The 17739-nt window shown below is 36.6% G+C and overlaps 3 protein-coding genes across 6 annotated transcripts; all 3 read right to left on the reverse strand.

Moving 5' to 3' along the window:
* Positions 1-853: 853 nt before the first annotated feature.
* Positions 854-7399, reverse strand: LOC149947796 (transferrin 2-like). The gene is made up of 9 exons (XM_090171536.1): positions 7128-7399; positions 6749-7048; positions 6432-6686; positions 5317-5657; positions 4460-5239; positions 4238-4377; positions 3952-4067; positions 3593-3886; positions 854-2035 (listed from the first exon to the last, which is right to left on the reverse strand). The coding sequence occupies exons 1-9, from the start codon at positions 7177-7179 to the stop codon at positions 1518-1520; spliced, it is 2796 nt and encodes a 931-aa protein (XP_090027662.1). The 5' UTR covers positions 7180-7399; the 3' UTR covers positions 854-1517.
* A 202-nt stretch (positions 7400-7601) lies between these two features.
* Positions 7602-9512, reverse strand: LOC149947797 (uncharacterized). Its single transcript, XM_090171770.1, has 2 exons — positions 8455-9512; positions 7602-8234 (listed from the first exon to the last, which is right to left on the reverse strand). Exons 1-2 carry the CDS (start codon positions 9234-9236, stop codon positions 8225-8227), a joined length of 792 nt encoding a protein of 263 aa, XP_090027896.1. The 5' UTR covers positions 9237-9512; the 3' UTR covers positions 7602-8224.
* Positions 9513-9713: 201 nt separating this feature from the next.
* Positions 9714-11385, reverse strand: LOC149947798 (pseudouridylate synthase TRUB1-like). Of its 4 annotated transcripts, XM_090172394.1 has the most exons (8): positions 11150-11385; positions 10813-10922; positions 10654-10737; positions 10521-10576; positions 10384-10465; positions 10106-10324; positions 9979-10035; positions 9714-9909 (listed from the first exon to the last, which is right to left on the reverse strand). In XM_090172394.1, exons 2-8 carry the CDS (start codon positions 10859-10861, stop codon positions 9731-9733), a joined length of 726 nt encoding a protein of 241 aa, XP_090028520.1. In that variant the 5' UTR covers positions 10862-10922; positions 11150-11385; the 3' UTR covers positions 9714-9730. The 4 variants fall into 4 exon arrangements, with proteins under 4 accessions (XP_090028520.1, XP_090028519.1, XP_090028523.1 ...); XM_090172393.1 differs by lacking the exon at positions 11150-11385 and having other exon boundaries at positions 10813-11016; XM_090172397.1 differs by lacking the exon at positions 11150-11385 and having other exon boundaries at positions 10654-10742; positions 10813-11016.
* Positions 11386-17739: the final 6354 nt, after the last annotated feature.

Genomic DNA, 17739 nt, shown 5'->3' on the forward strand with positions numbered 1-17739 from the left:
ACGAAGAAAAATATTGAATTTAAAAAAAAACAAAATCCCATTTTTATAGAATAAAATGTCCAGCGCCTTGAGAAATATGAGATTCTTGGCAACAAAAATTGAGTAAAAATATTTTAACATTAATGATAGACAGTTTGAATGGCAATGGTATATTCACAAGGGGCAACATTTTTGCAAAAACATAATTGGCCAAAATGGGTCACAAACAATTCCTTTGTGGAAATGCCGCCAAATTTCCACCACATGTTGGGTACAAAAACTATTTGAACAAAGGCCATTTTTATGATCAATGTTGAGATCCAAATATTTAAATCTAGTAATTTTTGTACACTAAGGGGAAATTGAAGAGCTTGTGGGGGGGGGGGGGGGGGGTAAATACCTTAATCTTATTAAGAATTACAAATAATTTTATTCACCAGTTAACACACTAAATGTGTTTTGCAAACTAGACTGAAAAACTATGCTCACTGACAAAGTAAAGCAAAAATGTTGACTCATGTGGATAGGATTTAAAAATTCAAGGTTTTCAGTTACATGTACAAACACATTTAACTACTTAAAATTGCACAGATCAATCAAAATGAGATTCTGACATGCTAACAGAAGTAAGTAACCAAACAATCATTGCTTTCAATGATCAATGCTATCAAAACCTTTCCTATGCATAGTTTTATTTTATTTATCAATATAGTCCTTGTATTCATATTGCACTTATGAAAAATAAATCCAACAATAAGTGTCAAGTTATTATTAATGGAGGTTTTGGACGTTTTTACAATGATAATTTTACTTATTCATATTTTTGAAAATAAGGGAAACATAAAATAAAGCAAACATTTGATATTAGGTAGGCTTTTATTTTAATACACGTTTCCGTTATTTTCATTGTTTTAATACGAATTAAAACTAAAGAACGTTTCTAAAGGGTGTTAACCGTGACTCTTTACGGCCTTATTTCATTTAATACTGTGTTTGCAAATAAGTAGGTTTTTCTCAGTTACTTCAGTTATTTGCTTCTGATACCATTACCAAACTAAGCTTCTGCATTAATAATATCAGAAGTAAATGATCAGGCTGCTTTACTCCCCATGTTGGAGGCGTTTACCTTATAAGTTACATTTTGACCTCGAATTTAAAACTTTGCGCGCTCCTCAGCCGAAAAAAACGTTTTTGTTTTATGAAACCATTTTTTCTACATAGAAATTGCTATAGCCTCAATTCCCAAGTGCAATTTATCGCGTCAAAAGACGGGGATGCAAAACAGCTTTTATTTGACTCTATTTTATCATCAATTCATAAGGAAAACGCCCTCAGATTCTGAGCACTATTTCGATAACTTCGGTTCATTTACTTCTGATATTATTAAGTAACAATTCCTGAATATTGCCCTTTTACACAATATTTAGCTCCACCACCTTAGGCCCCAGTCATCGAGCGAGTTTATGCTGGTTGTATATCCAGGAAGTGTTAAAGGGAAAAAAGGTTAATTGTGTAACAGAAAGTACCTATCATTTTTTCTATACCAATATAGTGAAATATAAACTTAAAAATAAAGTAAAACTTAAAAATGAAGAGAACTGTACTAATGAGGTACCAGCAGTACAATCAACTAAACGCACTGACTGTACAAAACTGGGTCCTAAATATGACCTATAGTCCCTTTTATTATCTGGTACAGTTTTAAGTAACTGAGTTGCATCTTGAAATATTAAGTCATGATAGTTGTCATCCGAAACAAACATTTTAAAAGTAAAATCTTCACTGTACTTCGACCCATAAAATTGCTGAGCATACATAAACAAAGTTATGTAAGAATCAATTTCTTCTTGGCTTTTGTATCGAAGGGTAACTATGGCATTAGAAGCAACTTTTCCTAGATTGCATGTTGTGTATTTGTCATATCGTGTACGAGTTCCATCACGACAGAGTAGCTCAAAGTCATCAGGCATCATTGGCCTAGACCACCAATCCGTATTTTTTCCAGCAGTATTTTCCAGAATAGTAGTGTGTCTGACAAATGCAATGTCACCACCACCTAGAAAATACACAAAAAAAAATTGATATTTATTTAATTTTCTGTTAACAATTGTTTTGCAAAGAGTAGAAGTACTAGAGTGGCCATTATATGGGGCCCTGGGAGATTACTTTCCTCCTAGAGAATGTACCACCTTTTCTCTTTTCTTTTTCATCCACGATATCAGTAACGTTCTTTTAGGTGTTTTCTTAAAATTATAGACTGAAAACCAGGGGCCACACAAATAGGTCATAATCCTTCCACCACAACTCTACTAGTTTTTTTACTTAACCTAAAAAGGTCGCTAATTTGATGATGTTGAAAACCAAAGTCCATTACTCCTCACCCAAAATAAATCACTTTAATATGACCTAAATGAAATTAATGATGATATTATATACATCTCTACCTGAGAACAAAAATGAAGAAAGTTGAGATACATGACTTTTGAAAGAAATTTAAATAAGAATCTCAGTTTGTTTTTAAATTAATTAAATTAAATATTTTATTAACCTTACTAGTATATATCCATTGTTAGATTTTTATTGTTATTAATCGAGATATAAAAGAAGAATTCATTTTTCTAAAATAGGTACTTATAGTCTCGCTTGACTTGTATTCGCAAGTTGAAATCAGGACAAATTTAAAATAGTGTGTGCCAGGTTTCAGTTACGTAAGAAGAAATTAATTTTACACATTTTAACTGTTGACAGTTCCAGATCAGCTCGACATTTGAGTATGTCTACAGGAGGGAACGAAGTGCAGTTCCCGAGACTATGGCCAAGTACCCACAGAGTAAAATCAACGTGGTAGAAGGACTACAAGATGAGAACCAATAAAGGTCTATCCAGGTCACTCTTAGCAAAAGAAAACCACTAAAAAGGTGAGATGTCAAGGGAGTGCTCGCTACAGGGCGCTAGGTATTGTACATTTTAAAATAGCAAGCTCAGCTAGTAACGTGCAGTCGACGATTAACCACCACGGAACATGCACTTTGTAATTAGGTTATGACGGAGCAGATTCGTAGACAAGGGATGGTTTCCATGTCCAAACCCCCCTCCCCTTGGGTATAACTTTGGCTGTACTAAAATTTCACCCCCTTCTCAAAGTTATTTTAGATATTGCTGTATTCTTATTTATAAGCAACACGTAAATATTAACTATGGTACTACTCTTGTATTAGAGGGTTCACGGTATCAGTTAACATAATTCAAATATATTTCAGATTTTATTATTTTGTTGAATATCTCTTAATGTATTACCATAAGTCTATAATATTTTCCATAAGTTTGTCACTTTGGGGAATATTTTACTGAGAGTTAGTAACGAAGTGACGTCATCACAAGAAGAAAATCTCCCTCTAGTGAGGCGCTGTCAAAGGCTGCGTGTGACGTGTGAGCTGAATAGCTCTCAGTAAAACTTTTGCATGTGAAATAGGAAGTGTCACACTTATGTAATAATATTATATACTTACAGTGTTACCTATACTAGAATTACAGACCCCCCCACAGCGATTTTCAAAATTAGCTGTCCCCTTTCAAAAACAACATCTGGAAGTATTTAAAATCTAGTTCATACCTTCAACTATGCACTGTAGTGCACCCGCATCACCATAAAAAGGTTCATGACTGTCTCGAGCACAATAATGGCTGCTGCTGCCATGACAGAGATCACAAAGATTATCATAGCCCCAACTTCCATGAGTATACTCGCGTGACAAAACTCCTGGGACACAGCTCTTTTGAAAAAATTCTGAAGCTGCTCTGACAGAATTACAGCCATAACTTCTCATACGTTCACTAGATAATAAAAATCCCATAGGAATAACCCATCCAGCTGCTGTTCCTATGCCCGTGTGGCACGATTTCTTTCCTTTAATATCAAGAAAGAGCAATTAAAAATTACTGAAAGACAAGATTTAGTACAAGCAAATATACCTTTAAGGTATAACAAATCGGTCTCTTTATCAGGTTGTTTGGCAACGGCAACAACGTAATAAGAAGGTTCATTTAAATCATATTGCTCACTAATAATAGGAATCAAGTTGTACAGCCTACAAAGGATTTGAGAATGGACTTTTAACAAAATATTTTCAATTAGATTAGGGTTTAAACAAAATCCAGTTTTATAAAGATTTTCATGACTTTTAGCAGTCATTATCAAGTATCCTGACCTTTCTAAAAAGTGTAGCAACCCTGTTAATTACCAAATTGGTGAACTTACTGTCCAGCCTTGTATATATCACCAGCATCCAACACAGCCAGATCAGCTGCATTATCTCTTATCAACGACATACAACTAATTTGACTTTCTACCTTAACACAACTTAAGTCTGGTTTTAACATTTGAGCTTTAAATGCAACCTAAAATAAGAATATTTAAAATTTGTTAACGCATTCACTCAATCTATCATATGAATTATTGAAAAAAAAACTACAAACCCACCCTCATTCTGAGACACTTTTCATATTCTTTATCAGAAACAACACACAGTCTCGCAGGCGGATTGGGGCACATTCTTTGTCTTCGTATTAAATTTGAGTAGTCTCCTAGATATCCTTTGAATGTTTGCCTGTTCTCAGAAATAGGAACTAAATTTGAAGTTGAATCTAAGAACAACAAATCAATCTTCATCCCATAAGAGCTTGATGTAAATAGATTGAAATTGGACAAAATTTCGGAAATATTCCCATAGCTCATGTCACGGCTATTTCTGTTCCAATTATAAGGATAATCAGTTGTTTGGTTTGTGTTTCGATCTGAATCACCCCATCGGTCATCAAGTGTGGTAGTATTCTGACGATTCCTATAATCAGTGGTTCTATTCCAAGGGCCATTGGTATTGTTTCCTTGTTCTCTGTTGTAATTTGTTTCATTTTGATTTCTATTGAACCCGTCATTATGATAATCAGTTCTATCTCTGTTGAAAGAATCACTACGATCTCGGTTGTAAGAATCACCGCGATCTCTATTATAAGCATCACTACGATCTCTATTATAAGCATCACTACGATCTCTATTATAAGCATCACTACGATCTCTATTATAAGCATCACTACGATCTCTATTATAAGCATCACTGCGATCTCTATTATAAGCATCACTGCGATCTCTATTATAATAATTTGTGGAAGAATTTCCATATGTTGGAGGTTGATCTTTGTCATAATTCCAGTTGTAAAAACTCCCAGAAAAGTTTTTCTTTCCAAATTCCGTAGCAGCTCTCTAACGAAACATTAAAAAAGCATTTTCAAGAAATAATGCCAATTCACCAGCTCTGCCACATACCATTTTTATCTTACCTCTAAAAAATTCTGCAACTGTTTACGTCTTTCTGGTAAAACTGCTGAAGACACAACTACCGCATGGGCTGGTACATAACCCCAATTGCATGAACGATATTGGTCAAAACGTGAGACCAGGCCATTAGGGCAGAGTAAACTAAATTCATTTGGTCTTGGTCCTCTATACCATAGTTGATTTGTCACCTCCAAAACTGTATCATGTTTTAAAAATGCGATATCTCCTCCACCTTCCACCAAACACTTGAATGCACCTTGAAAACCAGCGTACGGATCACCCCCAGAGCATCTTGATCCTTTGCTGCCTTTGCACAATTCACACATTTTTAAAGGATTGTCCCCTAACAGTAGAAAAAGATTTTATATAGATCAAATTAATGTAAATTATTTGGCTAAATATGTTAGTGGGTAAAATAGCATATCACTGATGATTTTCAGGTTAAAACATTCAGCACATAAACATAGATAATTTTGATTGATTTCTAAATTAAATTTAAAACGTGACCGAAATTCAAATTATGTATAAAGCCTATAAGGTTTTTTCATATCTTTGAATTGCCTTGGTTTATGTAATTTACAACCTCCCAACTTATCCCTAGTGGCAAGATTCAAAGACTGCTGTCAAAACATTTAATGCTGTTCAATGGTGGACCAATGAATTTCATGTTTTTGCTGCTAAAAGCTCTTTGATTGTTTTTAGGATGAAAAGTCTGTACACACAAAACTACCCCCATTGTGACGTGCTAGTACGTCACCCACACTCTCTCCTATAAATAAAATTTGCGAACAAAATGGCAGCCATGGCCAAAGCTACGGAGTACTACTATTCTATTAAAAAAAAAATTATATTGTATAACTGTTACGTATTTTTAATACTGCTTAATAGAGCTGTTTAATGATGCAGTGCTTTGAATTTGTAGCTCCAAGAGCTGATCTAACACAAATTCAGATACAGTGGTGCACCCCGGCGGGAGCCGCACCAGAACATAGATTTAAATAATTTTATTTTAGTTATTACGTTTCATCCTAGATTTAAATAAACCCCTGCCCATCCAGTTTTAATTTCTGGATGCACCACTGGTCAGATCTACAATGCAATATTGACTAATAATTACCAGATGGGTTATATTTATTTATAAGACATCCAGGAGCGCAACTATTCCCAAAGAAGTTTGAAGCAGATTTTACAAGATTGTTGCAATCTGTTATATTCATCACATGCTGTTCCATCAGCGTCACTAAAGGAATAACCCATCCAGCCAGTTGGGCTACCCCAGGAAAACAGGCAGATTTGTTCCTTAAATCATACAGATTTCGAATATCATTTTTGGCATGTACAACAGCTACTGAGTAATAACCAGAATCTTCAGCTGAAAATTATTTAAAATAATTTTAATATTTCATAAAATGATTATGATTAATGAAATGTTACCTGCGCCATATCTCTCTGCCATGATTGGAACTAAACTGTGATATCGACCAGCAATGAAGACTTCACCAGGATCCAAAACAGTTAAATCAGCTGCCCGTTCCTCAAGTAGCAACATACATTGCTCTTTATCAAGAGCTTGTTTACATAAAAATTCTTCTGCCAGCGGTGTTCGATTGGCTAACTTGACTACTTTAGCAAACCTTTCACATTTTAGCTGTTCTTCATCGCTTGTGGTACACCATGAAATTATTTTTGAATCACTAATTGGATGTATTGGTGGATTGTAGGCATCACAGTCACCTTAGGAAGATCGTAGTACATTAGGCATGGTACCATGCAAAGGCATAGGCACTCAAAACTAAAAAAGGCATAAACATACCTGCTGTTAAAAGACTAACAAGCAATAATACTATATTGCACATACAATTCATTGTTAGGATATAATCGAAAAATTAATTAAAAGTAGACTTTTTATTGGCCATTCTCTTCAACTGCTCTATTAGTAACTATCAGCCCTACCCAAATATTTCGGACTAAGGGCGTTAGTGCATACCCCTACGAACATTCATTCATTCATTGGTCAATTTGTTCAAATTCAATACGCGCGGTAGAGACAACGTGGTTTCTTTCCAGGTAAAGCATAGGACGCCGATCAAGGGGGAAGGCAGAGACGAGACAGACGTGACGCAAAACCCTAAAACCTTGAATACAATTCTAACTAGGTTTTCGGTTTATTTTCGTACGCTTAATATAATTATTCAAATCTCTTGCATTACTTTTATGGGCTTAATTTTAAATTTAAGTACTAGATTTCAAAAATTTGGAAACAAACAGTTTTCGATTTTTTTATTTAAAAAAGGAACTGAACTGACTACTTTATAAACACAAATGACATTTGTAATTAAATGATTGAAATTACAAATAAAGGTAAAAAGTGATGGTAAAAAAAATACAAGTTGGTGTTTAGGACACAAAAAATCTTTGCGCATCTGTTGAACCACAACAAAGCATCAAAAACTTGAGTACAACAGTTTGAAATGTTTTTTTTTGTACAAGTTTTATCATATAAAGGGGAAAACGATGAAGCAAAAATTATTTTGTGTTCTTTTTGGTGGTGCAGGTTGTTTGAAAACTACAGTTAAGATTACTCAGATGTTTCCCAAAGTTCCTTAAATATTCTAAACATGACGGATTTTGCTTTATACAAACGAAATGAACTTTCTTTTTAAAAAATTACACAGACCCTTGCAATTTTTTCAAGTTTTCGATGACTATTTGGTGATCAGGGAATTTTTCACGACGTGGAGGTCCTTTAGATAACCCAGACCACAATAGCAATCGTTCACCAGAATCAGTCACAAGAGTTATCTCAAAGGAGTTTCTTCGCGGCTTGGTTGGGTTGATATTTGCTTCAATATTGGGAAATATTTCTCGCAAAGTAACAACCAAACCAAGGGCATTTTTCTTGTAAACTTGTCACGATGTGCTAAATAATATTAAAATAAAAATTTATTAAAATTTTAATAAATATAACAAAACATTTTAAAGAATAATTTTTGATTTAAAAACACAAATAAAATTGGTTAAATATAATGGGAAAAATAAATAAAACCAAGGTCTCGGGAATAACGGTTAAAAATCAATGAATTAAATATGGAGTGTAGGTAGCCTTGGAAAATCTAGTTTTGATAAACATGGCGACTTACCAGTGTTCTACCTCGACCTTTCCCCCTTTCCTAGCTTCCTTCTTGTCGGCGGCGGCAATCTCGTCGGCACCGTCGGACTCGGCCTCCTCTTCCTCGCCCGCGGAATTCTTCTTCTCATCCTCGGCAGACTTTTCCCCATCACCGTTGGCTACCTCGACTTTTTTTGGGGGTCGTCCACGACCGCGTTTTGCCTTCCCATCTCCCTTCTTTTCAGCGGCGGCGGGTTTCTTCTTGGGTGAAGCGGGAGCCTTTCTCGCCGGTGGTCGGCCTCTGCGTTTCTTCTCTGCTGGTTCGTACACGTCGTTATCATCGTCTTCATCGAATTCATCTTCCTCCTCTTCTTCGTCGTCGTCTTTGTAATTTTTCTTAGTTTTGTTGGCCCGACCAGGAACCTTCCTCACTGGTTCTTCGCTAACTTTGGCCTTCTTCTGCCTTCCGCGACCTTTCCTCGGCTTAACATCTTCCTCTTCGGAATCCTTTTCGGCATCGTCATCCTCCGACTCTTCCTTCTTCTTGGCTACGCGGCCGCGGCCTCTCTTCACCGGTACCTTTTTCTCTTCCTCGGCTCCGCTATCTTCCTCTCCGTCGCGGCTGTCTTTCTCGTTCGTTTCGTCGGAAGATTCGGTTACTTTTTCGGTAGCCTTTTCTTCCACCTTATCCTCAATATCCTCGGCGATTCCGTCGCTTTTGGAACTAGTGTCGTCTTCCAATTTGGATTTCTTGGGGTTGCTAGCGGCTCCGCCGCGTTTAGCATTCTTGGTAGCTCCTCGTTTACCCGCCATTTCTGTCGATATTCTATTTTGACGAAAATCGAGCTCCTACTCAAAAATAATGGCTGACAATTCGCAAGAAGACTCGAGATCAATTGGTACTCTAAAAGACCGTGTTAAAATACTCCCGGAATGATAAAAAACAGTTTAATTTAGAAAATTAAAACTGGACAACCGAAAACACTTTCCGAAACAATACAATGGCGAAGCGAACGACGGTCCTAAAATGACAAGGGACGATCGTGCCGCGGTTTTAGCGCGGGAACAAGCACGCTGCGCGAGAGGAGAGAATCGGTCTACTGCGTTTCAATACGTTCCCCCAAACCAGCGCGAACTGGTTTTCAAATCAAATGTTTACCGGTTTTTGGCGGGAAAAATACTTTGATACTATAGTTTTCTGAGTTCGGAATAAAATAATTTATTTTTTAAACATTAATTCATTTTTGGAAAATTATTTTATTTCAAATAAAATACAAATAAATTACGCTAATTGTTTACACTTTCTTTTACTCAATATAAATATTTTTTAAGTTTTTATAAGTAAGGAAAGCTTTTTCCTGGTTTTTTCTCATTTCTTCTTCAATATATTTTTTATACCATTTGTATTGAGGGAGAGCATCTGATTTCTCAAAAAAACCACAATGTGTTCTTTCTATTTCTAAAACGTGTGCACAGGTACCCAGTTCTAATATTTTTTTAATTAAAAATATTAGAAGTATATGACATGACACCATATTCCATAATTGACACAAACCTTTTCCTAAATCCGAAGAAAACCGTTCAACATTAAAGTAGCAACTTGTGTGAAATTCTGGAAAGTGGGCAAATAAAAACAACTTTTTAAACTTTTTGAATTACACTTAACGAGTGCCATATTATACCCAGGGTTATTAAAGGTGGATTATAAGATTTGCACTGAACACCATAAATTTCAGTACGTTTAACTATTTTTGGTGTTAGCAATGGTTGATCTTGGATTTTTTCAATTTTATCAAACATGATTCCCTTTGGTTGACTGTAATAAGGTGGGCTCACTTGCATTAGAGGTATTCCTACATATTTTTTTAAGGTTTCATCTATTTTATCTTTAGTTATATGATCTAAACAAAAATGTAATTTTTTTAAAATTTATTACCAAAATATGCAATGCTTTCCTTACCAAATGATTTTTCACTAATAATTTTCCCAATTGTGCAACATGTTTCAGTTTCAGTTCCAAGTTTAAAAATTGACTGATACCTCTAAAATTATTGTCTATATTGTAATTAAAAAAATTTCATTTACTTAAATTGATACCTTATCTGAATGTTTAAACAATAACTTGTAGATTACGCCTTGACCAAAGTGCAACGCTAATGAATAAATAAATATATTTATATATGTATATAAGTACACATGTTTATTCTATTTTATTTCAAATTATATTTACCCATAACTCCAGTACTGCTTGGGCCCAGGAATGGTCCCAGATGAAATCGTTTATGACTAGTATTCTCAAGGGTCCATCCAAACTCTACTCTACATCATTTTATTATTAGTAAGAAATAAAACATATATTGCAAAAAAAATAAGAAAATAATCTTCATACCATTGTTTAATGTTACTGATATGAGTAATAAAACATCATCCTGTGACATATTTTTCTCTTTAAATACCGCGAAAAATCCATTTAAATTTTTTGATTCTTCCTTAACTTTTCTGGAAAGAATTTTAGAGTTCACTTTAATACACTGTCTTTTAAAAATGCTTAGGAAAACCATGGAAATAAAAATTTAATGTAATCTAAATTAATTTATAACTTCTTAAACACAAAATTGTGCAAGAGAACAGTGATGCCAGATCTCTTTTCGCGACAAAATTGCCCTGGTTTTACTAAGCCAGGTAGTACTCCCTGCAAAAACAATCATATTTACGTGAACATTTACTTTAGTAACTCTGGGAAAGTTTGGTATTCATTGTTTTTAGTTTAGTTAGTTAATGAAGGCTTGAAAAACCGCACAAATTTCGAGGGAGGGCCCGGGGGGGGGGGGGAGGTCAGAAGAATACGTTGGACTGCCCTACGTTTCAGATTTTAATTTTAGGGCGCTGATTCTAAATTTGAACTTTTGAAGTACGTTTTTTTCTATCTGGTCTAGTTTCAGAGATATTAAAATGCAAAAATGCATTACAATCGAAAGTTTTCGAAAATACTCCTCAGAAACGCATTAACGACCGTCTGAAATTTGCAGAAACGTATTATGTTGTTAAACTTTTTTTTTTTATTCAAAGAAGAAAGGGCTGATATGAGTCTGAGAAGACCGCGGGCCCGGCGAAGACACCATCTGTTTAATCAGGGCGAGATATGTGTAACGGCCACGCCAGCGGGGGGATACGTGGGGACAGGGGTGGGGACACCCGTGGCGGAAGTATTCCGACCACCCGTTGGGGGATTGGTGGTCGTCCTCACATGGCCATCCACAAACTCTGCCTCCCGGACGCCTGGGATTACAGGAGTGAGCCACTACTCCTGGCTTGTTAAACTTGTTATTAACCAAAATTAGTCTTCATTTCGTATAATTTAGTCTGCTCTAATTTCTTCAGCGGAATTTCCAGGATAACAGCATAGAAATCGGATAACAAACTAGAACGATTTTTGAAATTTTGTGGCGTGGTCCGATTAGAACTTTAAAAAAACCCCTGCCTTTGGCCCATGCTTTTCGTTTGGCTGGCAACGAAAGTTACGCCATCTGCGCCTAACTGGTGAACTAACACTCTATTTTCACCTAAGATTAAATGGGCGACTTTAGCTCGACGCTAACGCGGTTTTTTTTACATCTTTAAAGCGACTTATGTTTAATTAAAGTTGAAGAATGGCTCAAAATTGCGCAATTAAATCGTGTAAGAGTAAATACACAAAAGGAAACATCTTTTCACAGGTTAGTGTTAGCAAAGATAATTTAAACTCATACCCTAGAAGGCCTAGATTCGAAATAACTCTCTCGGGCGTTGCCGATAGCGTTTACCCACTTGCCGCTGGAACTCAGAAAAAATTCGCTCCATGGTTTGCGCCTTACCGCAACTGATGGGGCCCGATTTTTCTGAGGTCACGTGCCGGAAAAGGGTAAACGCTTCGTAACAAAAACGTCAATGGGAAAGCTCTCAGTATTCGAATCTAGGGTACGAGTTTAAATTATCTTTGGTGTTAGAAATAGTTTTCTTTTAACATAATTTCCAATCGCTAAGAACGCACTAGAAAACGCGTTTCTTTCAAATCATAGAAAGCTTTTTTTTAAATAAAGAAATGAAGAGTGGTTAATTAAATATTTTAGGAGTAATTACTCAAACAAAACATATCTTTTCACAGGTTACTGTTAGAAATAGTTGTTTTACCCGCAATGATTATGAGGGAAACCGGTTTACAGTAATTGTTTATCGCGAATATCTACGTTAGTATTGTATGTACGGCTATAAACCCAATTACGAACATTAGGGCCCAGCTATTTCCTACATAAAATGTTCTATGAACATTTTTCATACGAGCAATCGTTGTGTCGTATTCGCGGTTTTAACGTTGTACCCGAAACGCGTCTTACAATTTTGCGCCTTCGTTGACTTAAAACGCGTCCGCCGCTCTTCATGTAACCGCGTTTAAAATTTACCACCCAGCTAACTCTTGTTATTTCTGCAATAAATCGCTTGAAAATGAAGCTATTGTGAAGGTTGTGTGAAATAAAATGATGTGAGTCTGAATAAGGATTAAATCCACAATGCTTTGAAAAGAAAACACGACACTGATGAGACTCTTTGACTTGTAGAACGCGAGCGAATCAAACGTATAATAAATTATATTTAATACTTTAAATTAGTATATACATTGTGTATTATTTCAACGCTAGATGTAGACCTCAGAGCCAGCAAGAATATACTTGGTTGATACCTTATATAATCCTTTAGCAAAGACAGTTTCTCTAAACAAAAGTACATCTAATTTTAACAGAAGCCAACTGAAAACCTACTATAAACTAAGTATTATAAATAGTTAGGCCAATGCGACCAAGGTCAAATTCCCAACAAACAGAGAAGAAAAATTTAACTTTGGATATGAGCTAACTAGGTAACATATAATTGCATAACATTAGCTTACGGCTAGGCCTTACTAGACCTAAATACCTTAAACTATTTTTTTAATAATAAAGATAAGTTACAACAATTATTCAAAAGATAATCTATCATCTCGTAAAATAACAAAGAAATGCTGTATTTACCTTTCAAAAAATATGAATCCGAAACCACATCTTGCTTTGCACTTACAGCTAAAACCGTTAAAGAAAGTGAAAAAGACCACTAATGAATCAACAACACCTGTAAATACGTTATTCACATAGTAGACCTGATCACCAGTTAAAATAAGCTTCGTGCGCGCGGTGTAGATGGTATTACTCAAGGTTGGTAAATTTTAGGCAATAAAGGGTATTACTGTCGTTTTAAACAAGAATCTAATCGGTGGTCTGCCAGCCATTCTAGTTTGTTATCCGATTTCTATGGATAACAGTCGGAATGGCCGTTACTCAGTATTATTATACCACATAATGCGTTTCTTCCAAGATTTTTGTCAAATATAAACGTACAAATCCATTATGTCAAATTATTCTGAGATTTACTTAATTTTGGCGATATTCGTGGTTATTTTTAGGATTTTCGACTAAAAGAAACCCCTAACAACTAGTTTTCACCATAGAAATCTCATAGGTAACTAGAATGCTGCCGTGTAACTGGCAAATGGACCAAACGCCGTGGCAGACGATAGCCAGGTCTCAGCCAATCAGAGCTCAAAGAGTGGTTCTGCCAAGAATTTAATGTCACCATAGCGAATGACATCACCTAGCTCCCGCGATAGTAGCGAAACCAAGAAGGATGATTGGCGGAACCACTCTACGGCCTCTCATTGGCTGAAGGTTCAAAACGAACTGGCGACAAGCTCGGCCATAGGCGGCAGCATTCTAGTTACCTATGAGATTTCTATGGTTTTCACTTACTTAAATACTGTAGTATTGTTATTTTTCATAAGAATTAAAAAAATCGGTTTATCTCGAAATGCCATTTTTGGTGATAATGCGTTTCTGAAACGTTAGGCAGTGAATATGGTGTATGTGGCGGTGAGCCTTCACACCACGTGCGATAGTTGGGGTTTTATCGTTTTCTTAAAAGGATTTATTGGTGTATATGGCAACGTCGCATTCACACCAAAATCAATATACAATATATAAATTATATAGGGTCTGAGGAATACATACCTCTACTTGGAATGCTTATGGCAGCAGATTTTCGTCTCGATGTGGCTGACGGTTTTTTTGACTAAACAAATAACTACGTGAGAGGGAAGTGCGCGCAGAGGGGTTTTTTCTCTCATAGGCGGGACCAAAGCCGTCAGGAGTGAATTACCATACGCGATACGGCAGGATAAGCATTCCAAGTAGAGATATGGATTCCTGAGGCGCTTCAATTAAACATCTTCAAGGAAATCGTCAAAAAGTAATATATCCGAGGGCCAGGACCTGCAAGTTACTATTTGTATAGTGCTTGTTAGAATAATGGAAACTTTTCACCTGTATGGTATGGAAGGATAATACAAGATTATCCTTGATGCGAGACCCGTTTCTAACACAAGAATTTCCAACGATTCCACCACGGACTGCGTAGTGCGTATGTGAGAGTAGTATTGGCAAGGGAGTTATCCATAGATATTCTGAAGCGTTTCCAATCTGCGCTTTGGTAGCACCAATGAGCAGGCCCAGCCTGACGAGTAGAGCCAGCCTGAGAGACACCAATAGAGATGGGGAGGTGGTTTGGTACCTGGGTTTAAGACTACCCAGGGAAGATCCAGGGCGAGTTCCGGGCTAGTGAAGGCCAGATCTAATACACCATCAGACTTATGAGTTAGGTGACGAGTGGCGTTCCCAGTAATTTGAAGAACCAGAGAGTCAATTGCCTGCCACCAAGTCAGTATGCGTCCCTTTGAGTGTCAGTATGGTGGAGATCCAAGAGAGAGTTGTGCACATTGAAGTTCCCTACAATGATGGACGATGTGTCCACGCCACATAATAGGTGTGTGAAGAATTCCGTCGAAGCCCTCATAGCGAGAGGAGGCTTGGAAAGATAGTGCGCTCAAAATATCTCGTAGCAACCGAAATTAAAGTTCAAAGTATCCGAAGGCGATAAAATGTTTCAAAGCCACGCAGGTAGGCCGTTTATGTTCCACTGGAGTTTATTAAGACGTCTGATCATGTCCATTGTTACCAGGAAGGGGCTCCACTATACCTGCAGATCCCGCACCCGAGAGAAGTCAAAATTTCCTAGAAGCACCCGCTGGTGGAGGGGGCGCTTCGGTGTTGGACTCCTATGTCAGCCTGCTTTCTATGTCGTACGATTTCTGGCGCACTATGTCCCTGGAGACATTTCCTTCTTTCCGGAAATGTAGCACCGATTTCTCTCTCCTGTAGGAGTGGTAGTACAGCGACTTAAAACTGTCTGTCCCTTACAGTTTACGCAGAAAGCCTTAGCCTCGTAGTACTGTTGCGGATCGAAGGCATGATCTTTGCTGCAGTTGGTGCAATTTCATCAGTCACCTGGGAGTGAGGCGATGTGGCTGTAATGCCGGAACTTGTCCCGCGGTGGCTCTCGTCGTCAAAAACCCACAGTACCTTGGAGGCGTTGCGTACGCGACTCTCGAACCTTAAGCTTGGGTGGCCACAGTGATACAAACAGCTCCACTACTCTGGATTCGGGATTGGCGGGCGGAGCTATCGCAATCTCGGATACAATGGGTCAGCTCATCTCACTGGGGCCCTGGTGGTTTGTTTGAACTCAATGAGTACCCTCTTCCAACTTTGCGCTTGGTCTAAGGATCCTGTGATTACGATTATTCACGATATATGTGAAAAATACCCAAGCTCAATCACCTTCCTGTGGTACCCTGCTCATGTGGGTATCCCAGGCAATGAGACAGCAGACCATGGCAGTCGTTGCCTAATAACTGGCCTTTATGAATATTCGTCTCGTGCAGAGAAGACATGCTGCTTGCACGGTTGAAAAAAACGATATCGATTTTTCCCTTTCCCCCCTGATTTAATGGTTTTTTCATTGTAACGGAGTTTTTTAACGGATAACGTTTAATTTTTAACAATGTATATATAAAGTCACTCGAACTCTAAAAGCTCACTCGAATTCTCCACCTTGTATTATCATTATCTTCTAGCGCCAGGACCTACAAGTAATTGCTTGTTAAAATAATGGAATCTTTTCACCTCTTAATAGAACGTCGTGTTTTTGCTATGCCTTAAAGGGAATATAACCTCAGGTATTTGGTGTGGAACACCAAACCTTGCAGCTCTAGCTGCTCTTGCCTTTGGCTTTAAAAATATTTGGCGCCACTGTACAGGGAAATTTAAAAATTGAAGGGGTCTTCCATAAATATTGCTTGTCAATCTTTGAGCAATCCCAATGGAAAACACAATTTAATTTTTCGTAACTGTATGTCATTTCCCGTCTCTTTAATCACTTGCCCCCTTTGTTTATTTTTTTAAAATCTCTTTCTTGTGTTGGTATTGATAATCTTGTTTTGTATTCTTTTATTTGGTTTTATGTTATTCTTGTCTTTGACTGCTTCGTGTACGTAATATAAGTGCGTATTCAGGAGCCCAATAAGTGTATCTCACTTCCTCTATCCTGACAATAAGGTATTATTATTAATAGTTTAGTCATGCCAAAAATTTAAACTACGCAAGGGGTTAGTGCAATAATTTTACTACGGGTGTGCAAAATATTTGGTCAGACCAAATAATTCGATCGAATACCAAATCAAATATTCGATTCTTCTAACTTGTTTTTCTTAATCAAATAGTCGAATGTTCGAAAAGATAGTAAAAAAGTATTTGGTATTTTCAAATAGTTTGCAAACTGGTCGAATAACCGCGGGTCTTTTTCTAATTTGTTGAGTTTCAAGGCCATCAGAGGAGAACGCTGTGAAATTTCCGAACTAGTGCTTATTTCTGGCACCTCTCTTTAGGCCACAGCGACAAGGACCATATAAAGAGTAACTTGCACGTCCATTATTCATACCGTATGTATTAAAACTTCTTAGCGAAAGCATGGGCCGAAGCATGAAAAATATAGCAGATACTTTGATTTTAATTGTAGTTAGTAGTTACTAAAAAATAAAAGTCGCTAGCTGACTTGGACCTGGGGTAGTTAAACTTTAAAAATGTATTTCAAATTTTGTTTGTAAACGTTTTCTTTGAAAAAGTTTAGTATTATAGTTTAAATTTATTAAATAAAATAAAATATAAATTATACATTTTACTATTGCAAGTAAAATGAACAGTGATTTCTATTACTTTTTATTTTTTTGACAAATATGCAAGCTATTTGGTTATTTCAAAACCAAATACGTTGAATTCTGTGGTATTCGAAATACTATTTGGTATTTGATCAGTTAACTGGTTTAAAATTTTGCTCTAAAAATATTCGACCAAATTAT

The sequence above is a fragment of the Leiobunum rupestre genome, chromosome 4 (genome assembly GCF_980474605.1).
Source record: "Leiobunum rupestre chromosome 4, qqLeiRupe1.1.hap1, whole genome shotgun sequence".
Classification (NCBI taxonomy): Eukaryota; Metazoa; Arthropoda; class Arachnida; order Opiliones; family Sclerosomatidae; genus Leiobunum; species Leiobunum rupestre.

Bases quoted from the DNA above. Each gene is read 5' to 3' on its own strand.
- LOC149947796 (XM_090171536.1), bottom strand. From the start codon at position 7,179: ATGAATTGTATGTGCAATATAGTATTATTGCTTGTTAGTCTTTTAACA. The intron at 7,049-7,127 runs GTATGTTTATGC...GATCTTCCTAAG, and splicing joins TGTTAGTCTTTTAACAGCAG to GTGACTGTGATGCCTACAAT. The intron at 6,687-6,748 runs GTAACATTTCAT...AATAATTTTCAG, and splicing joins GGCAGAGAGATATGGCGCAG to CTGAAGATTCTGGTTATTAC.
- LOC149947798 (XM_090172393.1), bottom strand. From the start codon at position 10,984: ATGGTTTTCCTAAGCATTTTTAAAAGACAGTGTATTAAAGTGAACTCT. The intron at 10,577-10,653 runs GTAAATATAATT...TTTATTCATTAG, and splicing joins AAGCAGTACTGGAGTTATGG to CGTTGCACTTTGGTCAAGGC. The intron at 10,466-10,520 runs GTATCAATTTAA...CAATAATTTTAG, and splicing joins TGTTTAAACATTCAGATAAG to AGGTATCAGTCAATTTTTAA.
- LOC149947797 (XM_090171770.1), bottom strand. From the start codon at position 9,236: ATGGCGGGTAAACGAGGAGCTACCAAGAATGCTAAACGCGGCGGAGCC.